Genomic DNA, 15385 nt, shown 5'->3' on the forward strand with positions numbered 1-15385 from the left:
TAAGAATACTGGAGTGAGCTGCTATTTCCTTCTCCAGGGATCTTCCCAACCCAGGAATTGAACCTGCATCTCCTGAGTCTCCTGCATTGATAGGCAAATTTTTTATCACTGAGTCACCTGGGAAGCCCAGAATAAGCACTGCTTGGGACTAAAGAAGGAAGAGGGCACAATAGAAATTCATTCTTTGACTGATTTCACTTTCTTAAAGAAGGTTCTAAACTGATTTTGGGGCTTCCCTGATAGCTCAGTTGGTAAAGAATCTGCCTGCTATGTGGGAAACCTGGGTTCAATCCCTCGGTTGCGAAGATCCCCTGAAGAAGGGAAAGGCAACCCACTCCAGTATTCTGACCTGGAGAATTCCATGGACTGTATAGTCCATTGGGTCACAAAGAGTTGGACATGACTGGGCGACTTTCACTTTCACTTTCACACTGATTTTTAAAAGTTGGACCATGTGTCTGACAGAGATGGAGGGAAGACCTGAAGTAGAAACTACTGTGTGCAAAGACCAGAAAGAGTATGGCATGCTTGGTAATTGGAGAGCAGTTTGGTGTAGTTGGTTAGTTGGAAATAGAGTGATTAAAAAAAGAAAAGAATATTGCTCTATTCAACAGAATCTTAAAATGTAAACTCTGTTGGAAAGAATAGCAGAGTAGTTAGCAAGTTAGTACTTTCCCAGTGGGGTGAAATTGGGGGTGGGAAGGTATGGGAGGAAGCTGGAGAAGAGAGAAAAGCAGGAAGGAAGAAGGGCAGAGGGATTGGGGTAAACTCCAGAAGGACCACTAGTCAGGCTGAGGCCACTGAAGACCATGAACCTGGGAATAATCACTTTGAGGGTCAAGGAGAAAGGGAATCAGTGACCTAAATGAGGAAAATCTTCCAGTAGTCATGTATGGATGTGAGAGTTGGACCATAAAGAATGCTGAGTGCTGAAGAATTGATGCTTTCAAACTGCGGTGCTGCAGAAGACTCTTGAATGTCCCTTGGACTGCAAGGAGATCAAACCTTTCAATCTTAAAGGATATCAACCCTGAATATTCATTGGAACGACTGACACTGAAGCTGAAGCTCCAATACTTTGGCCACCTGATGCAAAGAGTCCACTTACTGGAAAAGACCCTGATGCTGAGAAAGATTGAGGGCAGGAGGAGAAGGGGGTGACAGGGGATGAGATGGTTGGATGGCATCATCAACTTAAGAGCTTAAGCAAACTCTTGGAGGTAGTGAAGGACAGGGAAGCCTGGCATGCTGCAGTCCATGAGGTCGCAAAGAAACAGACAGGACTAAGTGACTGAACAACAGCAACAACAAATAAGGAAAATATTAGTCCACATAGTTGAGCAGCCACTTCCCTCAGCAAGACCTGCAGCTTCCAAAACAAGTGCTGTTGAGTCAGCGGTGAGAGACCGGCAAGGTGGCATGGACCAGCCTACTTGTGATGAAAGCAAAAGAAAGAAAACAACCACCCCTTTCTTCAGCTAAATGTTTTTATAAGCCCCAGGTTATTTACCCATTGAAGAGTAAACTGTAAGTTACTTCACCCAGATGTTCATCTCAGAAGAGTGAGTTAAGAGATGACATCTAAAAACAAAGTTATCCTAAACACAGCTGAGGCAGGTCTCGAGATGGTGTCCCTACATCTCATTATGTACCTCATCTCTAAGTAACTGTAACAATTCAAAATTGCATTTCTTGGCTAGAATGGCACACAGCAAATGCTCCCCAGAAACCCCATCAGTGGTCTGGTTCAAAAGAAGAACTTGTGATTTCTCTAAAGGGGAGGAACAATGAAAGTGTCACAGGGAAATTAGAGAGCATCTTTATGTCTTATTCCTGTACGATCTCTTGGTCTCTCCTGCTTCTGCCTTCCAAATTTTGTGCTTTGGGGTCTTTTCTTTAATTTGTTACAGTTCTGTCAATCAATACAAGGCTGAGTTTTGTGTTTTTTTTTTTTTTTTCTGCCAAAATCAAACCACATCTCCAATAGATGGAATGTCTTAATTTACCACTACGTATATGTAACCAAAGGAAAATTTTACAGTACTTCCCAATGAATTTCATTTTGTCTCCTTCTCTCCCTGTCACCTTCTTGTTTTAATTATCCAGCTGAGCCCCCATTCTCTTCCTTGCCTTTGACACAGAACCCCACAGTGGAAACCTGAGCGGATAGGGCCCAGGCGCCTACCTTGCCCAGGCCTGGGGTGTCCTTCACCTTGCTGACGGCCCTCAGCAGGCAGGGCGGGGCCGGGGGTGGGGACGTCTGGAGAATCCCGCTGAAGCTGGTGGCAAAGAGAGGTGGCTCGGCAACAGAAGAAGTGGAAGGCCGATGTTTCTTCTTCTTAGATGAGAGATTTAACTTCTGGGCAGCTCTGGAGGGAAAAAGTCAGAAAAAAGACCATAAAGGAAAACGTATGGCACAATCAGATATGCTAGGGTCACTGTATGTCCTTTCCCTTAAGGAAGCCCCTAGTTCTTATTGCAATAAACAGTTCTCTCTCTTCCTCTAAGGGCCAGGTGGTAGCCCCTGATTGTGACCAAGCGAATCCAGTGTTGTGCATGCCATGCTAAATCACTTCAGTCATGTTCGACTCAGTGTGACCCTATGGACTGCAGCCTGCCAGGCTCCTCTGTCCATGGAATTCTCCAGGCAACAATGCTGGAACGGGTTGCCATTTCCTCCTCCAGAGGAAATCTTCCCAACCCAAGGATCAAACCCAGGTCTCTTAGATTTGCTGCACTGAAAGGCAGGTTCTTTACCACTAGTGCCATGAGTGAACCCAGGGAGCTGCCCAATCCTTCACACGGCAGAGCAATGCCATGACCTCACACGGTTCTGCAGCCTCCATCCACAAAGAACTGCTTATTATCCACGAACACTCAGCTTAAGCATGAATAAAGCTGGCCATCTTTGGGGATAAACAGTACCAATTAGGTTAATCATTTCATAACTCCTGGTATAAACTCAAGTGTGAGAGACCTTATGAGTTTTTTAGAAACTCTAACACGTTGTAAAATCCACACTGGTCTGGGAAAGAACCATGTGGTGACCATTCGAGGTATGCTGTGGATGTGATTGTGGAAGAAAAACACAGACCCCAGTGCAGTGGGGAAATATAAATCAAGCTGTTAAAGAAACATAACACCTAATCAGAATAAACTGCAGCCAAGGTGTAGGGTCCTGAGACTAGGGGCAGCTCATGAGGAAAGCAGGCTTTTGTGCAGGGTGCTCTTTCACTACAAAATGCAATTCATGGGCAAGAGCAAGGGGTGACAGAGTCAGAACTCACAAAGGTGGCAGAGGACGCAAAGGAAAAGGTGGGAGGGAGGGTGCTGCCGTCATTAATAACAGTTGTTGTTCTCATCACATCTTCCCTCATTAGAATGTCCTACAACACCTGAAATATGACAATCTTATCATAGAGAAGAGGGGAAAATAAGGCAAAGGCACAGACTATAACATACTCACTTCTGGATTCATTCTTGGTGTTTTCACACTATATTCTTGTTCTAAGAATTCCAGTTTCCTTACCAAAGGTGAAGAAACCTTTTAGCTGCAGCTTAAAACAAATGGGCTACTGTGAATTTATTCTACACATCAAAACCTTATAATCCATCCCATGTTTTTACCGACTGCATAACAGGTCACAAGCAAAGTAGCTCAAAAAGATTAAATCAGCATTGTTTCCACCCTCCACCCCCCACTTCCCACCACCTTCCATCTTCATGTACGAATCTTAAGCTCTGGTCTGGTTAATTTTAATTTTGTTTCAGTAACTGTCATGCTTTTGAAAAATCCCCTGAGCTACAAAATGGCCACTGCACAAATACAGCAAATAGAATTACCACTTCAAAGCTTAATTTTTTTCTTAGCTGTAAAACTGAACATCTTTTTCACAAGAGTGATTTACAGAGGAATGACAGATTTTGATGGAATGATACCCTAACAGTCCCAATGCCAAACTTAGGGACCTCTATAGTGAATTTATGTAACATGATGAAAAATGAAGGGCACTAGGAAGGATTTCCACAGTGCTTTCTTTCCCCAATCAGCAAAAAAAAAAAAAAAACCTAGGGGTAATTTTTTTCTCATGCTTTCATTGCCACTCTTTCTGATACTGCCCCTCTAAAACTAAAGGTGAACTGGGATTCTTCTGGTGCATCTCTTGGTAGTTTTCATTACTCTGTGAGATTTTCTCCTTGAACAAACAGTGACTCATCCAGAGGTGTTGTGTGTGACCATCACATTCTACGGACAGCAACCTCTTACTGCGTTCAAGTCAGGGTGCCTACAGACATAGGAGCATTAGGAAGAAGGATGAAGATGATGATCTGCTAGGAACTGAATGGATCATGTGCTTATCTATTCACATTAGGATTCTTTCAGATGGTGGTAAAAGGACCAAGGAGTTGCTGTGGTTCACACTTCCCCACCAGTTGGGGGTTCCTGGTCCAAAAGTGGAGACAGAGAGGAGAAGGGAGTGACACTGAAAGGCAGCTCAGAAGAGATGCTGGCTTTTTGTCATTTCTCTTATCTGTACTACCCATGCGCATTTACTCCCTCCACACAGACCCTGCAGAGGAGGAAAGAGAAGGTCCTTGTAATTAAAGTGTATAAAGGGCATTCCCAAGGAGTCAAGGTTTCATTCCTCTGTCTCTCTCCTGATATTAATATAATGTTTGATATTTGATATTAACATAATATCAAAATTTTACTCTATTACTGGATTAATCCCAACAGCATACAAACATGCTATTATTTCTCCTGTCTTCAGAAATAAAACACAGGTCTTTCTCTTCATTCTTCTTACCCAGCCAGCTACCGTTCTGTTTCCTTGCTCATCTTTGCAGCAAAATTCATAGAAAGTGTTGTTTACACTTGTTTTCTCCAGTTCACCTCTTCCCATTGCCTATAAGCTCATCCCAACCAGACATCCATCCTATATTTCCTCTGACACAGCTCTTGTCAAGACCACAAACGACCTCATGATTGCTAAATGTCATGGTCCTCAGCCCCATTTTACTTGACCTATCAGAGGTCCTTCTGATATCCTACTCAGGCCAATACTTTGAATCTCAGCAAACTTTGTGAAGAAGATACTAATAGTACTCCCACTTAACAGACAAATAAATGAGGCTTAAAGAGTTAAATCCAAAGTCCTTTGAGTATCTGACTTTATTTGAACATCTAGCTTCTTCAGATAGATGATATGTAGGTGATAGGTAAGTTACTTAAATTCTGATAATGTTTTTGTAAAGGGTCCAGCATAGCACCCTAGCATATAGTTGGTACTTAGTAATATTATCATCATCATTATTACACATATTATTATCAAGCCTCGGTTCTGCATAGTAAGACAGAACAAAAAAATTATCTATCTTTTATAGACATTTATGAAAATTAAATAAGAGTGCAGGTGAAGGGTTTAGTATACAGGAAGTGCTTAATATATGGTACTTTGAAGGAATATAATAATAAACAGTGGAACTGAGACTGAGTCTAGGTCTCTCTTCCCCATATTGCATCATATCATCTCTGAACAGGTAGAAAGACAGGCAGGGGAAATGTAAGGGCATTTGTGGGGTATAAGTAAAGGGGGCATCTTTCTAAAAATCGGAGTAACCCATTAGTGATGGATCTGCTTCTTGAAATAGCTTTTATCATCGAAAGTGTCCAAGTAGTGGCTAGAAAGCCATTTACAGGGAATACCAGGGAGATGAAAGCAGACACTGGGAACAGGGTATGATTTCCAAAATTTCTTCCGATGCAAAGACACTGAAATGATCCCTGAAATCTCTATTCCATTCAGGGAAGCCTCTGTTGGCTTCAATGCAGGAAATTATTTGGAGACTACATAAAAACTACTTTCTTCTTAAAACACACACATATATGAAATTTCAAGGGGAAACTTTGCTCACATCACAGTTACAAAAAAAATACAAAACCTAAAACATATATATGAAATAAACAGAAGTATTCTAGAGCTCAGAAATCACAGTTTAGAGCCATATATTGCATAAGAACATTTTATTTTAATTTCGGCATCATCCTAACCAGCTATTTGATCTCTATTTTATATGTTTCAATTTCTTGAAGGCCAGCAGCTTCTGCTCTTTTTACAGAGCACTTCAATGACACATAGATGAGTCAAGTTTGAGGGACAGAAGTCATTCATATATAGTTGTATTATTCAGTGACATAAAGGAGCAGCAGTCATGAAAGAATTGAAAAGGTAAAGACATTTTGGCTAGCAGTTATTCTGTGTAATTAATGTCTCACAAGTTCTCTCTCTCTCTCTTTTTTTTTTTTTTTTGGTAGGGAGAGGAACAGATGAGTATGCTGTTTGATAAAATTTTAAATAACAAAAAGTTAACCTAAAAACTCTGAGAAGTAATATTTACTTGACTCATTCTTGGCATGGACTGCATCACATATTTCCTACAGCTATTCAGCCCTGCACACATCTTTAAATATCCCTGGGCTTCACTTAATTCTCTGAACCTTATTTCAATGAAAAAAAAAAAAAAGGCAGCCTCTCTAGCAGGATGAAATTAATACTCACTGAACAGCTATAAAGAAACTGATGCCACACTAAGCATTATCAGTCTGTGAGGAGAGGAGCAATAATGTGAACTTGGTGAGAATTTAAACCTAGCGAGCTCAGTTCTTCCCTCTGGGCTCTAGCCTTTCTCTCCATCCTTACTCGTCTCACACAGGAGACAATTACCCTAACACATCAATGTGATACCATCTGAATTCAGGAATCAGTTTAGAATTGAGATGACCTTCAAAGGAGATGGTTCCTTGTTCCCCCTGGCCAGATCCACCCAGATCAAAAAGAAAAGAGGTAAATAATTATCTAGTAAATTTAATTGGTTTAGGTGGAGGAGAGCTTTAGATCTTAGTTATACAGATCAGAGGGGGAACTTATGGGGTATCTTTTTCTTTTTTTGCATTTATGTGATAGACTATTTGACCTTGGATTTTCAGAATTACAGACTGCTTAAATGGGAAGCCCTTCATTCTAAACGCATCCCATGAGAATTAAGTTAGGGTCTGCCCCCCCTTAGTGTCTAGAGTTTACTAAAATATTGCTCTAACAATATTGTAAGAATTATTAGCTTTGTGAAGAATAGAACTCTCCTTAGATAATATCAAGCAGGAATATCAGGTAGTTCAGTTGTTTTTTTAAGGATTCTTCATCCTTTAAAAAATTCTAAGTACCGTGTTTGCTAACAACACTCTGAGAGCATTTCATCCTGTCTGAAGGGGGTGATCAACTGTGAGATGATCATATGGGTGGGTGAAAGCTTCATGAAAATTAAGAGGTCATTCAAGCTCTACTAAATTGAACCCAAGCAATTGACTGGTGAGACATCAACTGAAAAACTGCTCAAGAAAGGGCAGGGTGAGGCCCTTAGAACTGCCCCATCTGTTGCCCAGAAAGGGTCCTGACCCAGGAGGGAGATGAGAGTGGTAAAATCGCCAGCATCAGCAGGTAAAAAGACAATCCACATGGCAATTTAATGTGAAATGGCCAGGGCTGTCATAGGCTCCGATGGCTTATGTGCCATTATAAAATATTTCAATGCTCTGAGGATTAAGACTGTCTGGTAAATAAGCAATGACGTGACAGATCACAGCAGCTCCCAGGAAATTCATGGGGTCAGTGACACAGGGGTAGAAGAAAATAAAACAGATTATGAATAGGGAGGATGTGTGACAAGAACCAGTGGTCTGAGGCAAAGCCCTCTGGAAATAGTAAAGATATCCATCTACGTGTTAAAAAAAAATCAGTTAGGCTTCATTTTGAAATAATGCCTATTTAAAAGTATTCTGGCACTGCCATGAGGCACGTTACTCATTCTGGAAATTCTCCAAACAGGGAATAAAAAGCGTCCTCCTTCACCTTTCCATTTTCTAATTGGCTGTCACTGAGGTCATTTCCATGCCTCCAGAGACCAAAAAGCATATGGGTCTTGGGGTTTTTCAGATTTTTATGTAAATGATCCATTTCATTAGTGTAGGAAGATAATTCATGACATGACTTCAAATAAAATGTTTACTGCTAGGAGGCAAAACATGGCTGACGGTTAACCTCAAACAATATTGCATTAAGACACAGCAGCCAGACACTCTTATAATTTGAAAATAGATTGATTTTTGCAACTAGTGGCACAGCATTAACCCAGAGTGATAATCTCTATGAATTTACCCCTATTCTTCTCTTAAAACTTTACCCATTCAAGGCTTCTACAAGTTGCCCTTATCAACTCCTTGAGGCTTCAGCAATTGAGAGGCAATTGAGAGCCTATGTCTTATGTCTTAACACTTAATGAGACGCTGATGTGCAGTGTGGTCTTTCCTTCTGGATGCCATTAGTGTTGACTCTATCACTGCATCATTACTGATGTAATAATAGCAGAAATAATGTATACAATAAATATAATACACTTGAATCATCCCAAAACAATTTCCATGACCTCCGGTCCATGGAAAAATTGTCTGCCATGAAACAAGTTCCTGATGCCAAAAGGGCTGGGGACCACTGGTGTATACCCGCTCAGGGCTTCTTAATTGATCCAGCCTTTGGAGTTAAAGAAACATACGCAAAGTCCCAAGACTATGTATCTGAAATTCTAGAAATGCTTAGATCTTGGAATGTTTCACTCTTTCTAAATCCTTTTCCACATACTGTCACATCCATCACACTCAGTCCTGTGAGACAAGCAGAGAAGGTATTTGTATCACAAAGTACAGGCGTAAAAAGCCATGAAGGCACAGAAGTTACCTGATTTTATCTGTAGTCACAGGACTAGTGATTGTCATAACTGAGATGAGGATTTGCATTTTCTGCTTTAGACTTAGGGTCAGTCTACCACTTCATGCTGTTATGCAATGTGATAAATAGAAGCACTTATTTTATTTCATTTGGGCAATATAAAACCAAATGATAATCATGTGCCTAATAATGAAGACAGAAAAAAAGCAGTTACATAGTTTTGTATGTAACTCAAATCAAATCATATATAAGCATTTACCAATTACTGATCTAGTTGCTTAGCAACATACCTTCTCATCACAGGGGGAAAATGTCTCAGCTGAGTGAGTCAGGTCATGCCCAGAATTAGGATATGAAAGGCAAATTATATGAAAGTGGTTTCTCGACTCCTACAATCCCAACCCAGAGCGAGTCCTTGCATGACAGTAACAACACCACAACAACTACCACCACCACACACCATTCTTCTGTGCCATTCTCCCCTGCCTCATACCTCTCCTTCTACAGATCCAAAAAGAATGCTGGAAGCTGCTTAGAATGCATCTCAGTGCTCTGGAAACAGAATCAATCAATCAATGACAACTATATACCTAAGAACTATGCTTCCCTGGTAGCTCAGTCAATAAAGAATCTGCCTGCAGGGCAGGAGACCTGAGTTCGATCCCAGGGTCAGGAAGATCCCCTGGAGAAGGAAATGGCAACCCACTCCAGTATCCTTGCCTGGAAAATCCCATGGACGGAGAGGCCTGGTGTGCTGTAGTCCACAGGGTTGCAAAGAGTCAGGCACGACTGAGTGACTAACACTTTCACTTTCAAAGAACTATGCAATTAATAGGCTATGCATGTCAATCAAGTCACCTCCGAGTCACCCCGCAGGTGCTCTGTGTTCAAGAGTCTACTCCTAAGTTGTGGCTATGAGAGGAATCCACACCACCCAACATTATTGAGAACTTCCATTGGCTCCCTAGAAGCTCAGAGAAGGTAGAAGCTTTACCTGAACTGCACATCATTCACATGCCTAGAGGTACAAAACAGGGAAAAAGCAAAATTTAAAAACCATACTGTTGGTGAATACTGCTAATCCATTCCTGTCTGGATTTTTTACGGTCAAAGTGAGAATAATAGAGGTGAATGAAAATACAACTAAAGGCAAAAACAATGGGATGAAAAGCAGCCCTTTCATAAACTAACTTTTCTTTTTTTACAAAAGCTATTCAAAGTAAAATCTTCTCCTTTGCTGAAAGCCAGGTACCTAAGAAAGTGTTTGCTGAGCCAAGATCCTTATGTGAAAATAGAAATGCTTTCATGTGCTCAAATAAAGCAGGAGATGTTTAATAATAAAAGAATTAGCCATTGGCATGGAAGGCTAAGGGCTTCCCTGATGGCTCAGAGGGTAAAATAATCCACCTACAATGCAGAAGACTTGGGTTAGATCTTTGGATTGGGAAGATCCTCTGGAGAAGGGAATGGCAACCCACTCCAGTATTCTTGCCTGGAGAAGTCCATGAACAGAGAAGCCTGACAGGCTACAGTCCATGAGGTTGCAACGAGTCGGACATGGCTGAACAACTAAGCACGCACACGTGGAAGGCTAAACAGGAGTACAAAGCATGAATTTGTTGTTTCCTTGCTGAGGAAATGTGGACTGTCGGAACGCAGATGCACACTGTCGGTGGCAGAATTTACATCCTACTGAGGCCCTTTGCCTCCATATCTCTGATGCTCTGCTTTCTCAGGGCTCAGGTAAGCTTCCTTGGTGTCTACAGGGATTTGGAGCATTTTAAGAAAGACTCTTCCACTTGTCTTGCTGGGAGTTAAGCCCTTTCAGCTCACTATGCAGCAGCTGCTGCTTGTACTGTGTGGGCCCCCAAGCTCTGTCACCTCAGGCGCCTGGCAGCAGGATGCCAGGCATGGCGGCCGATCTTGGCAGCTTCCTTAATATTTCATGTGATGGGGCTTTGAGGGAGTGCCTTCACTAACAGCCAAGATGCCATCTTTGGAAGGCTAGGTTCCAGGGCCCGAAAGAAGGCTGGGGACCTCTGCTCTAATGAATTTAATCTCATCTGGAACTTGACAGTTGGTGCCACACTCTTTTGGCAGCTTGGGGACACGTGGGCTTTCTTATTACACATTTCTATTTCTGTGTGTCCAGCAAACCCAGTAGGTTAGACCAGAACACTGCTGAGACAGCCAGCTCCAGGTCAAACCTAGAGGAAAACACATTAGAAAGAGGGAATTTCTGTCTCCGAGACTCAGTGACCTCAGAAAGATGCAACTTGCTTCAGGCCTCATCAATCTTTCATATTTTGAGAGGGCTCCCCACTCTTTCAAGGACACTGGAAGACTGAATAAACCAAAAATGGTTCTCAACTGATGTGTAATATAAAGATCTACAGCAGTGGCCCCCAACCTTTTTGGCATCAGGGACCAGTTTCATGGAAGACAATTTTTCCACAGATCGGGGGGCCAGGGGATGGTTTCAGAATGATTCAAGCACATTACATGTACTGTGCACTTCATTTCTATTATTACTACATTGGCTCCTCCTCAGATCTTCAGGCATTAGATCCTGGAGATCTAAAGAACATACTGCCAATTTGTAAGCTGCCTTTGATGCCACGTGGGAGAGGAAATGGCAACCCATTTCAGTATGTATACTTGCCTAGAGAATTTTCCATGGACAAGCCTGACAGGCTATAGTCCATGGGGTTGCAAAGAGGTGGACATAACTTAGCAACTGAGCATGTATGACATATATATTAGTTTGTGACTCCATAGCTGTTAGCTTCTTTATTTCACTGCTTCACTCCATGATGCACAAAGCTACACTTTCTTCTCTCCTGCTGACCTGACTCAGTAGACTCCCAACTTGCCAGGGCACATACCTAAGAATTTTACTAGGGAGGGGAAAAGTGTAACGGGCACAGAAGTCTGGAGGTGCACCTCCAGGATCTTCCGCTCCAAAGATGTTCACTACAGATGTCCTGGACGAGGCCACGCCAGGGGACAGCACAGGGCAAGCCCACTGCCCCATCCAGGTGGGACACAGCCTTGCCCACTGTCTGACTGGGGACAGCAGCCACGTGCCTGGGTTTGAGGTCGCAGTCCCAGCTGCACTCCAAATCTCCCTGCTCCTGCTCTACAGCCTGTGAAAAGCCTAGGTCTTGGTCTTCCCAGACCCCTAACCTGGCTTCCTGATAGCCTGCATTTTGCCTTCTGCTTGCCGACTTGACTTCAGCTTAGAAGCCTTCTGCTTCAGCCTGGATGGATCTCCTAGTCTTTCCTCCTATTAGCACTAAGGTCCTCATCATGTTTCCCTGTGCTAAATGACCTTCTAGCCATCAGTCCCTTCTGATCAGATGCTCCCTGTTGGCAGATCTTTAGGTCCCTGGCCTAATCCGCCCAGCCAAGCCTTCTTACTAGTACCTGGGAAACCAGGTAGCTTCTAACCTCCTCCAGAGTCAGACCTTTGCAAACTGGGATCAACAAATAAAAGAACTGTAAACATCGAGACCATCAGACCCTAGTCAGTACAACTGTAGTTGAAAAATCCATCCCAAACTAGGTATATATGATTGTAGTTAATTGCCAGTACTGTTACCTTTCATAAACATGAATAATTGAGAACTAGCTGGTCTTCTTGATTGAAGCTGATAAACTCATGTATCTACAACTAGCTATTTCAGCTGCTTTTAAATATAGACAGAAAAAAAGACAATCATAGGCTAATTAAAGCCTATTCCTTAGGAATGCCTGTGTTTGATTTTTCTGCAGAGAAACAATTGTCCATAATATATGTATGGATATCGACTACATTGCAAGAAATAGCTAACTAAAATTAAGGTTCCTTCAAGGAATAAGCATATTCCAGATAATTTGATTTCAAGAATCTAATGAATCTAATGTTCTTTTCATTACATCATGCAGCCTTTTAGATGCTAACTCCAGTAGTTTCTAGTTAAATCATTTATATATATGCTAATGTAATGTTCAAAGGAAGAAACCACATGATCTACCATAAACAGAGAGCCCATTTAAAAGCCAAGGGTGACCACTAATTCCCTAGTTTCCCTTAATATTTATCTTCCTTAGCTGTTTGGTAGAAAATTATCTTAAAAAGCATAAGAAACTGAAAAGCAGTTGTTGTTCATTTAATGTCTTTATTTTAAAAGAAACAGTGCTTTATCCTCACTTTCCCCATATTTTGATCATGTGAAATTAAAAACTGACATGAAATTACATACTTCAGATATAATTTGCTGCCTGAAGCAGTCGAGCTGCTATCAAGGTGTGATAACTAGAAATGGACAGCAATTGCAGAGAAAACAAAGCCTTTAATCTGTAACTCTTTGCTCAATACCTGTAGCTCTCTCACAGCAAAGATAATTAATTGTCAATGCTGGGTGACATACTCTGTGGTTTGGGGGCTTCTTGGTTAATTAAATGTGAATATATGTTAGTTTTGTTTGCTAATGGAAGTGATTTCTTTTTTCCCCTTTAATATCAATGTTTCTTTTTATTTAACAAATTATTTGGTACAGTTGAAATCTGAGGAAATCATTAAGTAAGTTATTTCAAAGAAAAACAATTTGCTAGGGGTCTCTGCATTAAAAAAGTAGGAACCAGACACAGCAGCGGTTCGGAATGTCTGCCCCCCACCTCTGTTGCAAGGTCAGGCAACCCCAAATTCGGGGCAATCTTTTAGACTGCTGATACCTCAGCAGCCCCACTTGAGGGAGAGAGGTAGAAAGAAACTCACATCCCTTTCTCTCGTATTTATTCTACTGTCAGGTCACTTGGAAGGGAGTCTATGCAGATTGTTGAAAAACATGGCAAAATCATGTTGCAGGTGTACACGACCATGTGTAAAATAGGCAGTTAGCGGGAAGCTGCTCTGTAGCGGAGGGAACTCAGCTTGGTACTCTGTGATGACCTGGAGGGGTGGGAGGAAGGTCCAAGAAGGAAGAGACACATGTGTACACAAGACTGATTCATGATGTTGGACAGCAGAAACTAACACAGCATTGTAAAGCAATTATACTCCAATTAAAAATATATAGGTGAACTCATCATAGGCATGTTCAGAGGTTCCAAAGCAGAGGAAAGGAGGCAGCTTTTGTTTTCAATGAAGTTAAGAAGCCATCTCCCTGGAGCAGACAGCATAGATGAGAGATTACTCCAGAGCAAAGTAACTTGTGAAAGGATGAAGAATCTATAATAATCATGGCCAATTAGGACTACAGGCGTTGGTAGAAAGGAAGGAAATTCTCACTCATGATACCACATGGATGAACCTTAAGGACATCATGCTTAGTCAGATAAGTCAGGCACAAAAAGACAAATACTGTATGATTCTGCTTGTATGTGGTACCTAGAGCAGTCAAAGCCAGAGAGACAAAAAGCAACACCGTGGTTACTGGGGACTGAGGGAGGCAGGGGATGAGGAGTTACTGTTTCATGGGGATGGAGTTTCAGCCTGGTAAGATGAAGAGGTCTGGAGATGGACGGTGGAGATGCTGCACAACAACATGAGTGGACTTAATACTACTGAGCTGTACATTTAAAAGTAGTTAAGATGAGTGGGTGTTAGTTGCTCAGCCGTGTCCGACTCTTTGCAACCCCATGGACTCTAGCCCACAAGCTCCTCTGTCCATGGAATTCTCCAGGCAAGAACACTGGAGTGGGTTGCCATTCCCTTCTCCAAGGGTGGGTTATGTATATTTTGCCACAATAAAATTTTAGTTTATGGTTTATTTCCAGGTTTCAGCATCAGAAAACAACAACAACAAACTATGGGGGCAATTCTTTCTGTGACTTTGCATCAAGGCTGCTAACAAAGACCTGTGCTTTACTTTTTGTTGCATGTTCTTGCTTATTTGATGATTCTACATGAGCAAGGCAATTACGCTAGGAAACAGCCTGGGAAAGAAACAAGAGCCTGCCTGTCTCCACGGCCAGGACGTGGATTTGACCACCAAGGATGGATGCTCTCCACCCCTCACTTTGCACACTGCATCTGGGGTTGTTGAAATCTGGACATGGACATGTGTGTGCATGTTAGTGTGTGTGTATGTGTGTGTGTGTAGCATGGATATGGAGGGAGGAGGCAGGCAGAATAATAAAGAAATTAAATCATATAAAATAATAAAAAAAGATAATGCAGTGGATTCCTCCCAAGTAATTCACATCTCTCTCAGCTAAAGTCTTTATTGGGACTTCCCTGGTGGTCCAGTGGTTAAGAATCTGCCTGCCAGTGCAGTGAACACGAGTTTGATCCCTGGTCCAGCAAGATCCTACATGCCACATGGCAGCTGAGCCCAGGAGCCACGCCCTAGAGCCTATGCTCCACAACAAGAGAAGCCACCACAATAAGAAGCCCGTGCACCACAACTAGAGTGTAGCCCCCACTCACTGTAACTTGAAAAAACCTGCATGCAGCCACAAAGACCCAGAGCAGCCAAATAAAATCAATTAATTAAAAAATAAATTCTTTATTACATTCTTGCTACTTTTTTGTCTTATAGTTAAAAAGTATTTTTGAGAACAATGATCAAATAGTTAATAACTAAACTGGTATAAAGAAAAAACTATTTTGAAATAAATTA

The 15385-nt window shown here is 41.8% G+C and overlaps 1 protein-coding gene across 1 annotated transcript in view; it reads right to left on the reverse strand.

Annotated features, from left to right (window-relative positions):
- Positions 1–15385, reverse strand: part of KIF26B (kinesin family member 26B) — a 492438-nt gene that overhangs the window by 144717 nt on the left and 332336 nt on the right. Inside the window, exon 5 of the mRNA XM_061160211.1 lies at positions 2186–2369. Coding sequence (XP_061016194.1) covers positions 2186–2369 — 184 coding nt within the window. The remainder of the gene's footprint in view (positions 1–2185; positions 2370–15385) is intronic.

The sequence above is a fragment of the Dama dama genome, chromosome 14 (assembly GCF_033118175.1).
Source record: "Dama dama isolate Ldn47 chromosome 14, ASM3311817v1, whole genome shotgun sequence".
NCBI lineage: Eukaryota > Metazoa > Chordata > Mammalia > Artiodactyla > Cervidae > Dama > Dama dama.